The sequence below is a fragment of the Tenrec ecaudatus genome, chromosome 12 (genome assembly GCF_050624435.1).
Source record: "Tenrec ecaudatus isolate mTenEca1 chromosome 12, mTenEca1.hap1, whole genome shotgun sequence".
Classification (NCBI taxonomy): domain Eukaryota; kingdom Metazoa; phylum Chordata; class Mammalia; order Afrosoricida; family Tenrecidae; genus Tenrec; species Tenrec ecaudatus.
Genome location: NC_134541.1, coordinates 25,398,905 through 25,417,200, shown reverse-complemented (window position 1 = coordinate 25,417,200; position 18,296 = coordinate 25,398,905). Strand labels below are relative to the sequence as shown.

The following is an 18,296-nucleotide window of genomic DNA, read 5'->3' as shown; positions in this document are numbered from 1 at the left end:
CGAGTAGAATGGCCGCAGTGGGTTTCTGAGACTCACTCTTCCTGGGAGTGGAAAGTCTCATCTTTCTCCCAAGGAGTTTCTAGTGGTTTCCAACTGCTGACACCGAGGCTGGCAGCCCAGCGCATAACCTACCATGGTACCAGGGCTCCCCTTCGGAAATGAAGGCAAGGTCAAGGTCTCTGGGTTGCCAGGGAAGCTGCCATCTCTGACTTGGCCACAGCAGAAGTCTGCTTGTCTCAGGGCCATGAGGCAGTTCTCAAAGTGAACGATGAATGATAATAGATTATCTCTGTCCTCAGTAAGATGAGTTTGTTGACTTGGACCATATATTTAGGACTCTGTCCTATGTTGAACATTGGGATAGGACTAGAAAGCAGTTTACTTGATTTAACAGATTGTTCTTATCCACATAAGACCATCATTTGTTATATAGAAATAAGAAAACTAGATCAAACCAAATTCACTGCCATTGAATCAATGACGACTCACGGTGACCCTAAAGGACAGGGGAGAACTGCTCTTGTGAGTTTCCGAGACTGGAACTCTTTCCAGGAGTAGAAATCCCCATCTTTCTCCCATGGAGCAACTGATAGTTTTGAACTGCTGACCTTGCAATTAGCAGCCCAAGGCATAACCAGTACGCCACCAGGGATCCTCACAGAAATAAGAAATAAGGTTGTTTTCAGACAATTCACTTTGGCAAAGCCATTGAAACACCTCTGTGCTAGAGGATCTGGAACACAAAGATGGCGCTGCGCAGCGGGACTCTCTTCAACCGTAGGAACACTTATTTGCAGATAGGACTCCGGAATGAAAGACGTTGATGAAGGCCTTACCTCAGCTACTGCAGCATTTTCATCCTGAGAATACAGAAGCAGTGGGACCAGGCTGTCCAAGACTTGGTTCTCTATCCCTTTCTTTTCCGAGTAGTTCACAGATTTGACAGAGGCTCCAAAGAGGGTCATGGAGAAACGATGGACGTTGGGCCTCACCTACGATGGAAGCATCCAAAGGGAAGCAGTGCACTGAGAGTCTTCCTGCTTACCTTGTGAAGACTCTGGCTGGACACAAGATGGGTTCGCTGTCTTTAGGTGAGGATAGGAAACTAAAGCTACCTAGGGATAGCAAGAGCTATTGTTTTGGCCCTACTTGCCCTGTTCTTTCACCGGAGCTTGTGCCTGCTACTGGTAGTGACCCTTCTCACAAGTTGTTTTGCTACCATTAAAAATCCCATCCTCCCTGGGCATTTTACTCCATGAGTTTCTGCCTGAAAAGTATTTGTGATGGGGACATTTGCTTAGTCCACCATCTTGGCCCAGTCCTGCACATTCCTTGAAAGGTATAAGCTTCATCTCCATTACGTGAAACAAAGTGGGACACTAGCAAATCTCTATGTCTTAATTTCTGGAGGGTGATGCTTTGTTCTTTATCTGGAAAATGAGAATGATAAAACCATGATCGCTACGTCACGATGACTTAGGGGGTCTTAGGAGAGGAGATTGGAAAGTGCTCTGCAAGTTAAAAAAAAAAGCCTATAAAACACAGTGAACTTATAAGTACCCCAACTCTTACTCACTGCTCCACCAACTACCCTTGCCCCTCTCAGTCTTACATCACCGAACAAGGAGAAGAGGGTCCGCATCATGACAGTCAGAGTGGAGAAATCCATCGAATGGACCAAGTGTAGGAGGATCTGTATGGCCAACAACACAATCTTCTCATCAGCTTCATACAAGCTGTCTAAGATGTGTGGCAGCAGTCTCTTGATGTCTTCCCTCTGCGTGCCCAAACACAGCACATTGTCATCTCTCCCAGTAGCATGGCATCTGGTACCAAAAGAAGGCCCCACACTTTTAACTTAGTCCTTAGTGCCTGCCGGATTTTGGTAGGTTGGCCGGTCCAGAATGGAGATGTTAAGAGGTATGATTGCCCTCTCTCAGGCCTGGAGGACTTGATATGAGCAAGAGGGAGCAGAACGAATTCACTTCACAAGGAAGAAATGGATTCAGACGGAGTAGGGTTCAGGCATATGGACTTGGGCTTGGTCTAAGGAAGAACACTCGCACCAATGGAAGAAAGCAGGGTAGCTAGCTCAGGTCATATGGCAGGATCCATCAAGAGGCTAGAAAATATCTTGGCTGGAATTCATGTAGCACTTGACTGAGGACTCATGGGGGTCTTTCCCATTCTGAATTGAGATGTTGCTATTCTGAGACCACTGCCCTCCCCTCCCCCTCAAGGGAGGCAGTCTCGGGTTTTAAAGCTTAAAACGTACATGTATAATATTACATTGACACAAATATGCATGCATGCACCCAACCAACCAGGATGAACAAATATTAGTTTTGACATTTTTTTCAGATTTATACATGTATTTTTCTATGCATTGTAGATATATACATGTATTTTTAGATAAAAGAAACAGAGCCCAACTGATCAAGGTTTAAGCTCAGGGGTTACTCTTCTCTCCTGACCAAGGATGGGTTTCAAGCTAGGCTTATGGAAGATGAGTTGTCTTCTAGTATGACTGTCACTGATTGCTGTCTTAAGAGGGTAACTCCTTGGGGACAGCTGGAATGGCCTATCCAGTTTCCCCTAAAGCATTGGGTTACCAGGCATAGAGGGGCACCTAAATGCTGCCAGCATCCAAGGGGGCCACCTATACACATTTCAGGCTCCAAACAGTATCCATGAATGTTTAGACTTTATATTCCTCTTGATTTTATTTACTGATTTATTTTTTAATGATCAGGTACCTATTGAATAGGTATAAAATGGTTCAAAGGATTCACAGTGAAAAAGACAAAGCAAAGACCTTCTCTCACCACCCCGATCCCCAGGAAACCTACAGTTTCTTCTGGAGGGAACCAGTGGTTTCTAGTTTCGCGGGCAATGGGGGGACATCTAATCTAGTAGTCACTTAAGAATCCGTGGTTTGGACGCTCCTCATTACCTTTTCTTGGTTCCTAAGGAGGTAGAATAGTCCTTTTAGGCCAAGCATTCGGAAGAGATGATTCTCATGATGTAGCCAATCTTTCAAGCGGGTGACAGAGTATACGCTAGGCAGTCTCTGAGCGAATGGACACTGGAGAAGCTGAAAGAACCCGGGAATGAGCCTCAGAAGTTATTTTTGAGCTCTTTTATAATGTGCATTTTCCTCTAAAATCCCTGCTGTATATTCCAAAGAGATTCATAACAACTCTATAGGCTGTGGTAGAACCACTCCTTAGGGCAGCAGTTCTCAACCTGTGGGTCGTGACCCCTTTGGGGGCCAAATGACCCTTTCACAGGGGCCACCAGATTTATAACACTAGCAAAATTAGTTATAAAGTAGCAATGAAAATAATGTTATGGTTGGGGTCACCACATCATAAGGAACTGTGTTAAAGGGCCGCGGCATTAGGAAGGTTGAGAATCACTGCCTTAGGGTTTCCGAGACTGAAAATTTCCCCTCCTTGGCTTTTTATTATTAATTTGGTGAAGGTTTACAGAGCAGATCAGTTTTCCATTCAACATTCTCACACATTTTGTTTCATATCATTGATTGCGGCTCTCACACTGTGACATCACTTATCCTACTTCTTCCCTCTGGATCCCTATTTCCATTCCTTCTTGTTCCCATTTCAATTCCTTCTTCTGTTTTCACCCTTCTGAACTTTGTCCTTGGGTAGTAAATGCTGCCCTTTGGATCTCCAGTGGTTGATGATTGTAAGGTGCATGTACCTCACTCGTTCATTGTTCCCCTCAGGATCCTACTGTTTGAGTAAACACTGAGCCATCGGGTGAGCTCATTTCCAGACGTGAAGGGGGTCTAAGGACCATACTCGTAGGGGTTCCATCAGTCTCTATTTGACCATAAAAAAAGCCTGCTCTTTTTTTTTAATAAGTTCAAACTTTTAAAAAAAAAACAAACAAGCCATTTTATTGGGGGCTCGTACAACTCTTATCACAATCCATATATCCATCCATTGGATCAAGCACATTTGTACATTTGTTGCCATCATCATTCTCAAAACATCTGCTTTCTACTTGAGTCCGTGGTATCAGCTCCTCAGAGTTCAAGCTTCCATGCACATTTTTCTCCTACTCCATCCAGAACATTCTAACGTGGTCGTTGGGTACCATCTAGTTCTTTTGGTTTCAGGGAAGACTGATATTCTCATGATCTGATATTTTTTTCCATGCATCTTCAATTTTATCACTCTTCTTCCTTCCAGACAGAGAGACTCCAAAAGCTGCATCTTAGATGGCTGCTCAAAAAGTTCTAAGAACCCAGACACTGTAAAGCAGTCTGGGAGCAGACAACCTCATCCTTCTCCCGCAGAGTAACTGATAGCTTTGAACTACCGACCGTATGGTTAGCAACCCAATGCCTAGCCCCTGTGTCACCAGTGATCCTGCTACAAAGAATACTGAATAAGGAGTAAATAAATGAAGCGAAAATTTTCAACAGGTATAAATCTAAAAATATTTCTAGTCTTCCTGAACTTGCCTTTTAAAGAATGAGTCTTACCTCTACAAAAAAGCCTGCAGCTGTGACTTTATGCTTATCATTTCCTCGGTTAAGTAGAGGAACTAACAAGTACATGATCTTATGTGCAATGAAGCAATTTTTTTCCAGCAAAGCACTGCAAAACAGAAAACCAACAAAGTGACTCTCAGCGATGCAGGTATGAGGGAGCAGTTGCCCAGAGCCCTGGGCCCCCTAAACTGCTTGCTCAGCTTCGGGTGCACAGCAGAGTATGGCAGGGCCAGGGCTTCGGAGCTTGGCATTGTGGGCATTTTCCCACAGTTATGAGGAAGTTATTCAACCTTGGTGGCTGTAATGGCCACCAGGGAAAGAAATACGCAAACCAATGCTGATTTAGAGGAGGGGGTAGGTGCGCGTCAAAGGAGCCTTACTTGGCAAGGAGAGATACTCCCTGAAGATGGCAATCTTTTCCTTCCAGAAGGGCCCATCCTTTATTGCTTTCCATGATGCTGAATTCCTGCCAGCACAAGGTTCTGAGGAGGAGCGTCTTTGTAGCCTGCATGGCGAAGCTGAATCAAATACAACCAGTAAGGGTGCACAGAGTAGGTTCCTCCACCTTCCCTAGCACAGTCACCCCATTCTTACTGAGGAGGCCTATGTGTCCCTTAGTTGTTGGACTGAAATGCTCTAGATTTCCTACAAGACTCTCAATGCTCTACCAACTTGAAAGGTCCTCCGAATAAAATTATACCATAAGCAAATCTAATTAGATTTTAGTTCTCCAGTTAGGTGGAATGCAATGTGTGGTAAAACACTGATCTTAGAATCTTAGAGCTGGAGATGATCTTAGCATCTTAGAGCTGGAGCTGACCAAACCTGACATCCTTTTTCACAGATAAGAAAATTGACACACAAGGGAAAGATTTGCCCAGGGTACCCAGCTACTCTCCTGACTCCAACACTGGCATTTAAAACTATTCCAAATGATCTAATACTTATTCTGAAAGAAATGAATACCCAACAGTGACACTAAGACATTTCTACTGATGCCCATATGGGAAACTGGAAATCCCTCCCCATGTACAAAGCAAACATAAGGAATCATTCTTCTGTAGATAGCAGTTTGGGGGGTGGATTTGTCCCTACTGAAAGCACGGGCATAACATGGTACATTAGTTTGCAGGCATTCTGAAGACAGATGGATACATTTGCCCTGTTACCAATAAAACCAAATTCAACCAATGAGAGCCCAGAGCCATCTGTGGGCATCTCGTCTTAATACTTCATGAAATGAAGTAGAGGTGGAAGGCTGTAGGCTTTCCTAGGGCTGGGACCACATCGCTGCTGTCCTTCTGTCCACCATCGAGTGGAAGACATGTTAGTTAAGGAAATGAAATCACAGCAAACAGTACCACAGAGGGGTAACCTCAGCAGATACTTCTAGGTCTGTGTACAGGTTACTTGGCACGGCGACATCAGACATGGTGAGGCCGATGCTGTGGTGGATCTGGACGAGCAGTGCCATGAGAAGCTGAGGAAAGAGCCGGAAGGTAGCAGCTCGGAGCCGGTTTCCCATAAACACCTCATAAAGGGCATCAGTTGCCTGCGGTAGAGACGACACACAGCAGAACTGAGTACCCGCTAATCCCAATGCTTGCTTCTGTGTGACGCCTGTTTGGGACTGAACACACGCTCTGTGTCTGCCGTGCCGCAGACAGAGCCTGGCGGTTATCAGGGGGAGGGCATGGCTGTGATGCAAGTGAAGGAGGAAGAGTAAAGCTGGAGTCAAGATTCCCCACACAGGGCTGACGATCATGGGTCCCCAAAAGAAGAAAGTGTTCTCGAGGGCTGAGAAGTCCTTGGTTAAACCAAATGCAGGGTGGGCACGGAGGGGGTGTCGATGGAACTCCCTCACCTGCTGTGTTTGGAAATAAACTGTGGAGTCCCTTAAAGAAAAAGTGATCTCAAGTGAACTGGGTGGCAATGGAACTGTATGCTACGTGAATTCCATGTCAATAAAACGGTTTAAAACAAAGAGTGCCCCAGCATGAGGGAAGACCTGCAATCCGGAAGCCATAAGAGAAAATATTAGCAGATTCGACTATATACAAATAAAAAGCCCCAGGCTCTCTAACATTATTCACAGCAGATGGTGGAAACATTTAAGTGCACATCAGGGGTTGGATGGGTACATAGCGGTACGGACAGACAAGGGAGTCCGAGGCAACAATAACGAATAAACAGGAGCCTCCGAGACAGGTGGATACATCTGGAGGACGTTGTGTCGAGCAAAATGAGTTCATCACCAAAAGAAAAATGCTGCATGATGCTACTTTTATAAAAAGTCCTAAGTACACACCCAGAAAGCAAGGTAGGTTCCTTGATGGTTACCAGGCTGACATGGAAAGGGACGGGGGTCATCACTTACTAGACAAAGACGGGTTAATTTAGGTGATAGGAAAGGCAATCATCATCCTGGGGGAAATCAGCACAACTTGACATTGAGAGGGATTTAAGAATAATGAGCAGCTCTCCTCTATAGGAAGTCTCCTCTAGGGTCACTATGAGTTGGAATAGACTCAATGGCAATGAGTATGGATTTTGGTCATAGTGTTTCCAAAAATTTATGGAAAAGACTGCCACGTCCTTCCACCACAGAGAGGTTCATGGATTCAAACTGCCAACATTGTGGTCAGCAGCAGAATACTTGACCGCTATGCCACCAGATTTCTCAGTAAGTGTACTACTAGGGATGTATTACAGAGAAAAAGAGATGGGACGGGCACAGATATATATATCCATGTTCATAGCAGCATTATTCACAGTTGCAAAGAGAAAAGCGTCCATCAGTGGACGGATGGGTAAAATACCTGTGGTACACACACAGGGGAAAGCTGTACAACTTTAATGAATAACAAGAAACTCGCGAAACACTTCATAAGAGGGATGAATCTAGAGGACTTATGCTGAGTGAAATAAGTCAATCACGAAAGGTCAACTATTACATGACCCCACTATTATAGAAAGACAGCATACACACACACACACACACACACACGGTTACTGAGGGAAGGAGAGAAAATCAGTAGATAATAGGCATGTATTACTTTGGGTGAAAGGAGAGCCAACGTACCTTGAGGTCATGGTCAGCACAATGTCATTATAAAGGAAAGGAAGACGTCAAGAAGTGCACAATAGTTACAGACAACAAAGGGAAATGCTGTCTTCTACACGCAACCCTGAACCTCAGTAATAAAAATTAATTTGTAAGTGGAAACAAGATGATAAGGGACAACAATCACGGCCATATATGGAACTTGGCAGACAATATTTCTAACATTCCTATTTGTCTGAACTGTAAGTATATCCATGTAAATCATAGAGAAAATGGGGACCAAAATGTATAAATTTCTTAGCTATAACCAAACACCTTGGTGGAATGGGCCACTGGACCTGGATACCTAGGACCATGGTGTTGAGGGACATCAATATCAATTGGCATAACACAGTCCACCAAGATGGTGTTCGACAATCTACTTTGGTGAGCAGGGAACGGGGTCTTAAAAGCTTGCCAGTGGACACCAAAGGCACAGTTACTGGCACACCCACACACAAATAACCCCCAAATGTATATACCAAAGATTTCATATATATGCTCCTGGAAAGTTCACTTCTAAGGAGCGAGTCCAGTCATGACTTAGAATGTTTTAAAATATTTTTATAAGATAATTGTTTTTAACTCTAAAGAATGTGTTGTAGAGACTGTATGTGACACAAGAAGCTTAAAATATATACTATCTGGTCCTTTATAGAAAAGTTTGCCGACCCCTGTCCTTGGTGGCCTTCACTTTCTCTTCTATAGTAGTTCATATCGTTCGAATGCTTTTTCATCAGTTTGCATTACTCTATGACAATACATAGTTAAGGATAGGAGGAGGCATGTGTAAAACATGAAACCATTAAGATTTCATCTCTCCTTCCGGCCCTTCCAGGTCAATCCCTTGGTAGAGTGTTCTGCCCATGGGAGAGACACGTGGGTGCCTGTGTGGATGACCGTAGACCAGTTGCAGAGAGACCACAAAGAACTCTAGCTAGCTGTGGGCCAGGGGATGACGCTGGAGGGACAGGCTCGGGCTTACAGCAACAGCCACGTAGGCCATCTTCTCCTGAACAGGCACGTTGTGGCATTTTTGGAGTTTCCGTAAGAGCCTCCACAGAATCCAGGTCGTGCTGGGCAGCTCTACCTGCAACATTCTCCACACATCGGCCAGATGCCTAGAAATCCCAAAGAGTAAGAGGATTCAGGACAATGGTTATTCAAGGCCCACTCTGACCACAGCCTTCCCAGTATGTTTAGGATCTGTCCGATAAGACATTGCCCTTTCTGCTCAGTTTTTTTTCCCCAGTCATTTTATTAGGGGCTCATACAACTCTTATCACAATCCATACATACATCAATTGTGTAAAGCACATTTGCACATTCGTTGCCCTCATCATTCTCCAAACATTTGCTCTCCACCTAAGCCCCTGGCATCAGCTCCTCATTTTACCCTCCCCTCCCCACTCCCCCTCCCTCATGAATCCTAGATAATTTATAAATTTTATTTTGTCCTATCTTGTAGTCTGACATCTCCCTTCACCCACTCTTCTGTTGTCCATCCCCTCTGCTCAGTTCTTAAGGTATCAAAAGACTTGATCTGATTCCAAATCACTAAAGGTCCAACACGCTGTAGAAAGAAGTTCCCATTGCCTCAGCATAGGCCTCAAGGTGATTCACAAACTCCCCCAATTTGTCTTTTCAGCCCCATCATCCGATCTTAAACTTTGTGCTCTAGTTCCCACGGACTAGAGACACATGGTGGACTTTGCAAACCCTACACCTTTGCTTAGGTCATTTCCTTTCTGAAGTCCTTCTCTGCCTATCCAAAGCCTTCAGATCCAGCTCCAGTGCCATCTCTTCTGGAAGCGGTTGCTGTTTCTTTCCCATGTCTTTACGGAGAGTTACCTAAGACTTTGTAGAGTGCCTCAGTCTGCCATGTGCTACTGACATTTCTCTGCAGTGGTGTCTCTGGAGTGAGCCTGGCATTTCTCATATAAATCTCTTGGGTTTCAACATAGTACCAGGTTCACAGAAGGCATTGAAAGAAATAGTTACCCCAATTTAGCTTATAGTCCTCAATTTTGGCTAAGGTTAGGTCCTGAAATAAAGCTCCTCTTTACAAGAGTTCTCTTTTTGAAGAAAAGTAAGTATTTCAAAAGGCAGTGACTTCCACATCATTGACTCACAGGCAGGGCCTGAGAAGCACCTAAGAATTGTACAGGAATATTATGGGGACAGTAAAGGGGTGAGGGTGGGAGTTACCCATACTTATAATCCGTTCTCCTATTTTCAGACTCTACTTACCAGTTTTTGGTGTGTGTTAAACTCGCTGCTTTTTAAAGGGTGGTCTCTCAATGATCTGTATCAGAATCGCCCTGAAAGTTGAGAGGCTTGGAGACTGCCCTACATTTCGCTGTCTGCCCTGGCGATTCTCATCTGTCAGCGTAAGACAGTCAGGACGTCCTTCAAGGGCACGCATCATTTCTGCAAAGTTCTTCAGTGGCTTCCTTTCTCCCAGAGCAGGAAATCCGCTTCGTTTTCATTAAGCTGGCCCTATAGCTCTGCTAGCTGACTTCTGATCACTGTTAAAGTGTCGTCGAGCTATAGTTTGCTACCACACATTGAACCTGTTGTGTGATTTGCTTTTAGGGAATTTTTAAATGGTGCAACCACCACCACCATCCAATTTTAGAACATTGCCCTCACAGCAAAAAGATCTCCTGAGTCTGATCGCTCTTCACTCCCTACCTCTTTCTCTCTAACCACGTAGCTGGCTCTCAACATTTTGTATTGAATCAAACGAACCGTTCCATAGCTCTTGACCTTTACTTATTTCTAACGGTATTGTGGTAAAAGACATGGAATAAAGAGCTTGACACCTTAGTCATGGTGAAGTGCACAATCTATTAACAGTCATTATTTCACCATGCTTTTCGACCGTTACCACTATTCTTTGTCTCTCTCTGCCATTTCTTCTGCCTTGTCCCCTTCCCTCTTCTACCTTCTACTTGGCTAATAATTCATACGTCACAATCCAGCTTTGGAGTATTATTTTTTCTCATAAATTCTTCTCTGATTCTTTATCTCACACAGAGGGATTCCAAATGATTCCAAGACAAAGTAGGACCTTTTGCCAAAGCACCTGGAAGGAAATGTAACTTTGGCTGTTGCCTGAGGGCAAAGTACGTGTCTTGTTCTCTATCAAAGTACCTGTCCCCCCTCGACTCCCACCCCAGAGAGAGCCCTTGGCGCACAGTAGATGCTTCGAATAGATTCCTAGGGACGATCCCCTTAATCTTATCTGGAAAACAACTAACAAAACATTGAATCAAGGAGTAAAAGGTAATCAGATGAAAGCTTCCTGAGTAGTCATTTCTAGTTCTACCAATCCCACAGTTCTCCTGAGCTCTGAAGCCGTTCTCAAAGGCCTCCGAGGACACACAGAATAATGCTTAAATTATACTTAAAAGAACAAAATCTATAGAATAATTTGTACTTCATCAGACACATTTCAGCTAAGAATTTAGTATGGATAAAATCAAAGATTTTTAAAGTATTAGAGATATAGACCAAAGAATCTTAACAAAAATAATAACTCAATATTTCTCTCTGGATGGACACAAACCCTCCATTGGTTGATTTGGTGGCAGACTAAGTCTGCTTAGGGGTCAGGTTAGGGACATCAGGACTGCCCACTGCATTGTCTAAGGCAAGCAGTCCCTTAACAGAGAAACTTTCAAACATTGAAGAGCTGAGCGTAATAAAAATGAAATCGCATTTTATTTTGTCCAGTGAAATAGGTATCCAGAATCATAGTATGTGTAAATAACCAATTTTAAAAGGTGCTGCTTTGGTTAAAGTAAATTGGGGTCCTGGAGCCCTCTATTAAAGTGCACCGCCTTGCCTATAAGGCATCTTGTTGGAACTCACAGGGTGCCATCACATTTGAAAACCACTCATCTAAATTAAAACTTTTTTTCTTTAAGGAGAGCATTTTGTTTTTCCTGACTCTAATCCCATTCTTGTTTATATATATATATAGATATATATATTTTTATATGCTTATATATAATGATTAACTTATTTTCAAATAAAGCACAGACATCAAAATGATAAGGGGACTTGAAGAGTCTACTATTATTTTATGAGGGAACTAGAGCACAGTTTAAAAGAATCCTAAGATTAAGAGGACCATCTATCTGGCAAGACATAACCAGAAACCTTGCAGGGCTGTGATCCTAAACTGAACCCTCTAACTTGGCTCCCAGAGGATCCTGTGATTGCTTCCAAGCACGGATTCTCAAGGGGAACCCCCAGACTCCATTCTTATCCCGTGTGATCTTTCTTTGCTTGCTCACTGGGAGCCAGAACCTGCATGTCCGACCTGTCTCCTCAAGATTGGGGTTGCTCATAAAGGAAGCTATGTAACATACAATTTTTGTTCAAACAAAAACTTTTTTTTCCCTAGTCTGTGTCTGTCATTCTGAGATTTATGTCTGTCTGAAAGAAAGAAAAACAGGTGTTTATTCAACCTGTATACCGGTATATATCCTATGAGAACAAAGAGACGGGGATATGGGCATTGGCAGGAAGGGCCCCCCATTCGCTTTTCCCATGCATGTGAAAATAACATTTAACATCTTTCTAGTCCACCTGGTTTCTGTAATCTGACAACAGTGACCGGGCAATAGGGGCCCTCCTTGTGTACACCTGCAACAACACTTCATCCCCAAATAACTTCAGTATCTAGCTCCTAAGGTTAGGGATGCTCTTCTGCATAACCGTTATGCTATTTCACATCTAAGAAAATTAATATTATCCTAATAGCCTAACATACTGTCCGTATTTAACATTTTCCAAAAAATTTTTGCAGCTTCAAAAATAATATCCAGGACACATTTAAGTTCACATATTTAGTTGTGTCTCTTAAGTGTCTTTTAATCTAGAACAGCACCCCACCACCCCCATCGTCATTTTTTCCTTTCATGATGTTAACATTTTTGAAGAATCCAGCTCAACTACCTTCTAGAACATTCTTCATTCTGAATGTGTGAGAGGGATCCTCTTATTTTTGCATCATATCCTGGTTTATATCCCCCACATTCATCTAGATATGTTTACCCATAAAATGCATCAGGCCATGTCATGTGGCAGGATGCTCAGAGCGGTATCACAGAGTCCAGTTGAGTGCAGAGGCGGAAGAGGGATCTGTTTACCTGTCATATGGTACTGGATAACACAGAAGGTGGCTGAGCACTATATCTGTATACTTGGGCCTGGAGATAAACAAGCTCACGGTACTTATGACTTGCTGGCGGATGCTCAGCTGGCTAATTATGGATAGGCGGGCACAGATAACTCCCATAATTTCTGGCACCTGAAGAGGAAAGAACATTCACTGAGAGCTTACTTCTGCGGGACACTCCTGCTTACTAAAAAGGTCCTAGAGGGTGACTTTTAAAACATCTTTTGAAAAACAGTTTATCAAAACTACTTTGCATGCATCTATACGTATACAAAGAGTTGGGTATATATACAAAGATGTACATATTGTTTCTATAAGTGATGAGGTACTTATTTTCTTGCTTATATACATTTAAGTTTTTTTTCTTCTTCAATGATTACATACTGACTTTACAATAAGACAAACTAATGAAAGTGTTGCATGAACTTGGGGTCCACTCTGACTCTTAGCATGGCGGAGAAGCCCGTAGCCACCCTCTTCCCTGGGGGGTCTAACCATGCTCAGGTATATCCCACAGGGCTCATCCTCCCACCCAGAGGTCCACGGCCTTAACTCCTGGTGAAACTACTGAGGGTCTTCCGAGACATGAGGGGAGACAGGGCGGAAAGCAAACAAAAGGGCCTCCTGACGTCTGATTTAGGGTGTACCCTCTGTGGATTGGGTGGCACTCCAGATTGTCACCATGTGTTTACAGCACAGTCTGGGCTCCATGGTGTGTGCCCAACTGTCCATCAGAAGACTTTCTCCCTTAATTGTGCTTTCTTGCTCTTTCACGTGGGAAGAGAACCGTCGAAAGGCCGTGAAGGTGTACTTTTACGGATCAGATGTTTTTCAGGAGTGAGCTCGTACCGGTCATCACTCACTTTAACATACTCCTTTCCTTGCAACCTCTTGGGATTTGGATTTTCCTTTTCTAAAGCCACGATTGCATGCTTTTAGGCATAGTCAGTGGGGACACCGTTTACTGCTTTCTTCTCGTCACTTAACACTATTGGACGCATCAACTCCTCACTTGTCGGCGTGGTTAGGGTCCAAAGACCCGGCTGTTAAGTGAAAATCAGCATCACACAAAAGTGGAGGCTGGTCCTATCAGATACAAATGGGGGAGGGCTACCTCATCACGGACTGTCCAATTTCATCACCTGCCAAGCATGTGAGCATCCTGCCCAGGCAAGTGGACACATCACCTTAACCCTCACAGCCAGCGTTACTCTTGCCTGGCATCTGGGCATCTGCGCCTGTGAATTATTAAGGTTGTTCTCCAGCCAAAGTCCCTGGGACTCCCATCAAACCACCTTTTCCTACTTGGGTCTGGGGAAGAAGGCGACGGAATTCACCTGTGAGGAACTGCTAACTAACAAGCTACCTCGTTTTGCCAACTGGCTGCATATAAAATTAGCCCTCTGGGAAGCAGGAGGAAGGGATGCTCACTACCAGCAAGAACCAGGAATGGAGCGTGTCCTTTGGAGCCCAGCGTTGCTCCGCAGTGAACCTCCTGGATGCAGAAGACAGCTGGGTCATCAGAGAAGCAGCAGCAGAACGAGGAGCCAGAGCAGGAAACAGTGACAGACTTCAAGGCCCACGAAGCAAATAAAACTGAGTGCTCCTGGGCAGCAGGCTGGCTTGGAGTGGGGTACTTGCTTGGGGGAGCTGGGCTTGCTGGCCCACAGAGGTGGAACTGAATGCCTCTGGCTGAGGCTGACAGTGGACGGTGCGCCCTTTGGGCATTTACTAGCAGCCCTGAAAGAACTTATTAACATGTCCTGATGAACAACCAGACCCTGAGCATTTCTCACTTGCACTACAACTTAATAAACCCTTCCAGTTAACCCAAACGTGTTAACTTCCTTACTAAACCCTTCCATCGTGAATACTGTGAGTTCTGTGTAGCGATTGGAACAAATGTTGGAACCTAAATTCAGAGAATGCTGCTTGAATGACCATGCGTGCTGCCAGCTGAACATCGTTCATGTGCAAATGGATTTTTTTCACTACTGTAAATGTAAAATGTCAGATGAGACGGTTGATAGGTTTATTCACTTTCCGTGTGCTCACTTAGCCTGTATCTTTATAACTTTTATAATCCTTATAAGCCTTGTTAGTGGCTGTGTCTGTCCTCATAATTCACGGCCATAGTGTGGAGGAGACTGGGTTAATAAAGCAGCAGGCAGAGAATTAAAATACATGGGTTCTCTTAATGTGAGCCCTGGGGCTGTCTCCAGTTACTTTGGGGATTCTGCAGAAGTCCTTTAACTTCTCTGGGTCCCAAATTTTCTTATCTATAAAAAATAAAAATCGACACCAGATTTCAATGCCTTTTGCAAAATTATATCAAGCACAGTTGCAAAAAAATATGCCTTTGTGTACGAAACCATTCGTTCTTTTTAATTATTTCCTGAAATTAAGTTAATAAATTACAAAGCATGGGATTTCTATGGTAAAGGGCAGAAAACGTTCAAGGTTCTTGAACATAAACTGGCCAAAGAATTAGATGATTACTTATAATATGACTTGAAAATGTTTTCCTCTTGATGAGGTCTTTTGCTGTCCATCAGTGATGTAATTTCAGCATGTCGCAGTCATCTATCTTGTTTTTTGCTTGGCGTGCCTTCTCCATTACACTTGGCAATCTACGGGTGCCCTGCAATAGGGCCCTGAAGTTTGTTCCAGCTCTTAGTGATGGTCCTGGTAGCTTTGGAAAATTTTTGTTCTTGGTCATAAAAATCAATTGTTCTGTGGGGAAAGCTAGTTTAGTGTTAATATAAACATCTCATAAGCATTTTAAATGACTAGCATTCCAGAGTATACTCTATTTTATTTGGAGATCTCTATTAGTCCAAACTTTTCGTGTCATAAGATGTGTAGCTGTGTTTGAACAAGGAGGCTTTGAAAAGTTCACAGAAAAATGGAATGAAGAAATATTGGAATTTTTCCATGATATTTTGGGAGCCCTTTTGTATTTGTATGGATCACTTCCCCACCTTTCTGATGATCTCGCTGGACAAGAATAGACTCCTAGGAGTGAAATGCTTCTGACTAACCTTTAAGAGATTACTAGTAATGATTTATGTTTCTAGCCTGTAAACACGAAAACAAAAACTCGAGCAATCGGGGAAATGCAAATGAAAACAACAGTAAGATATCAGTTTACATCTATAAAATTGGGAAAATCTTCACACTTTGACACGTTATGAAGTTTACGAAAAAGTTCAGAACTGAGTGCTGGCAGGGGGCTACAGTGACTGGATAATACGGCACCACCCAGTGGAGCACCAAGGTGTGTGTGTGGGGTGGGGTGGGAGTAATGGCGGCACTCTGAGTGCAGACAGTAAGGAGACTCAGTGGCTGTAGAAAATTACCGAGGGGTGTGAGGTCAAGGGTGGCAGATGTAGTCAGGTTAACATGTTCTACCCTATCACTTGACCTCCCCTTGACCCATTTTAAAGTCTGTTTTACAGGTTTTATGCTCTCCTGTTGATTGAGGTTTTTCCGTTTGGTTTAGTCATTTTCTGTTTGGTCTGGGTCTTCGGTTGCTTACCTCCTGTCTGTGTTTTGTATGATTTTCCTGTGTCTAAAATCTGGGATAGGTAAATCCACAGAGCCAGTAACGAGATCGATCCTGACCTAGGGGAGTGGCAGGGGAGGCTTGGCGGGAAATGAGGAGCTAGCAGGGAGTGTGAGAAGACTGTGATGGTAACGCAGGCTTCCTTTGATGGAATGATTGACTTGGATGATGTGTTGATGTGTGTGTGGGGGGGGGAGGGGGATCAGCCATTTATAACGATCAGGTGCCATCGGTTCTAAACCATGTCAGTGACGACATACTTCTCCCTACCAGGACAGAAGTCTTCTCCTCTAAAGACGCCAATAGCCGTATCTATTCACAGCTTAAATGTATGTATCCGACGATTTAGCTAGTCCTCTTCTCATTATCAACGTACAGAAACCTTCTCTGTGCCCAAGGAGCCCGACACAGTACGATGTTTCCCACAGACTTGTTTTATAACCCCAGTAAAGGGAAAGTGGGCAAGAGACTTCACCAACCACGCTTGAGTACAAGGTTCCCTCCCCACAGTGCCTCTGTCCCCAGAGGAAGAACACCAAGTTGGCTTGGATGTCTCTGAAACCCTGAGGGAGCCAGTGGTACTTCCAGGCTGTGTCCTCCATGTTCCCCAGGCAGGTCTGCTCTCTTTAGTGAATCTCTCCATATTTTGACACGATGTGATGGTAAGGCTTTCTCCTGATGTAGCACTCAGGTACAGTCTCATGATTTTAGGTTTACTCAAACCGGCTCCCTCAAGAGCAGTACTTCCCAGAGTGGGTGACAGCACCCCCTAGGGGGTACCGGAAGGATCCGAGGGGGCTGTAAAGCAGATGCCTACATTTTAGCCTGCATTATGGACCTATAATACAAAAGTCTGTCGTTGCTGGGAGGTGGGGGGCGGGGGGCTGCTGCTGGTGGTGTGCTGAGTGATTTTCATTTTTATGAAAAGAAGGTGGTAGGACAAATAAATATGGTAACATACTGCTTTTGTTGTTAATAGCACATCTTTTATTTATTTTTAAATCCATCTGAATGGAAATCTAAATGGAAGTTACCATTTTCGCATGTGTTAACTATCTCAGAAAAATGACTCTCTTCTGAAAAATATGGACCATGGGGCACGCCTTAGATATCCAAAACCTTTCTTGGGCACTTACACAATGGTGGTTTCTTACGTGGTTCGGTGGGTGCTCACTGAATGGATAAATGTATGTCACCAGATGGACTAAGGCTCTGACGGGGCCCCTCCCAGAGTTCTCAGCTGACCAGATGAGACCTCTTCAGCTACATGCGGGGAGAGACCTTGCTGGTAATTTAAACCCTGGAAAAGGCCACTGAGATTTTTACCGTTTCAAATCGGGACTCGGCGTGCTTCACGAGCGCTATCAGCAATTCTCCGGCTGATTCCTGAGTGCAGGGGTGTTTCTTATTATCCAGGCCATTCAGCATGGTCATTACAAACTGGTAGAGTTCACTGGAATTGAGAAAAACTTCGAAGACCTGAAATTAGTTAGGGATAGTAAACTTTCAAGAAATAAGGTCTGGCCGAAAGAACCATGAATAAGGAATGGATCTTAAGTTAACAGAAGTGCCCAGAGGTAAACAAGGCTGTCCTGTTTACCAAAGTGAGAACTAGGAACCACCTGCAAGTCCGCAGAGCAGGTCTGTGCATGTCCTCTTACAACTCAGAATTTATAAAGATCTTCGAAAAAGTCACACTTTTATAGGGAGGAGATGGCAGGAAAGGGCGAATCTGAGGTTTCTGACAGGTGCCCAGGAATAGGAAAACACCCTGTCCTGAGTCAACCTTGTATTATAAGAATGTGCTGACCTGATTTTCATTGCACCTGGCTCTGTACAGGGTCTTTCATGTGATGACAGTTTTCTGGGTATTTTCTATCGGATACACCATCTCAGATAATGCTCACAACAAGTG

The 18,296-nt window shown here is 43.9% G+C and overlaps 1 protein-coding gene across 1 annotated transcript in view; it reads right to left on the bottom strand.

The window, feature by feature from the left end:
* MROH8 (maestro heat like repeat family member 8) overlaps positions 1-18,296 on the bottom strand; it is a 39,330-nt gene that overhangs the window by 5,079 nt on the left and 15,955 nt on the right. Inside the window, exons 9-17 of the mRNA XM_075527935.1 lie at positions 17,708-17,860; positions 12,788-12,948; positions 8,611-8,746; positions 5,884-6,074; positions 4,903-5,040; positions 4,514-4,628; positions 2,954-3,094; positions 1,613-1,777; positions 837-992 (exon numbers count right to left, since the gene is read on the bottom strand). Coding sequence (XP_075384050.1) covers positions 837-992; positions 1,613-1,777; positions 2,954-3,094; positions 4,514-4,628; positions 4,903-5,040; positions 5,884-6,074; positions 8,611-8,746; positions 12,788-12,948; positions 17,708-17,860 — 1,356 coding nt within the window. The remainder of the gene's footprint in view (positions 1-836; positions 993-1,612; positions 1,778-2,953; positions 3,095-4,513; positions 4,629-4,902; positions 5,041-5,883; positions 6,075-8,610; positions 8,747-12,787; positions 12,949-17,707; positions 17,861-18,296) is intronic.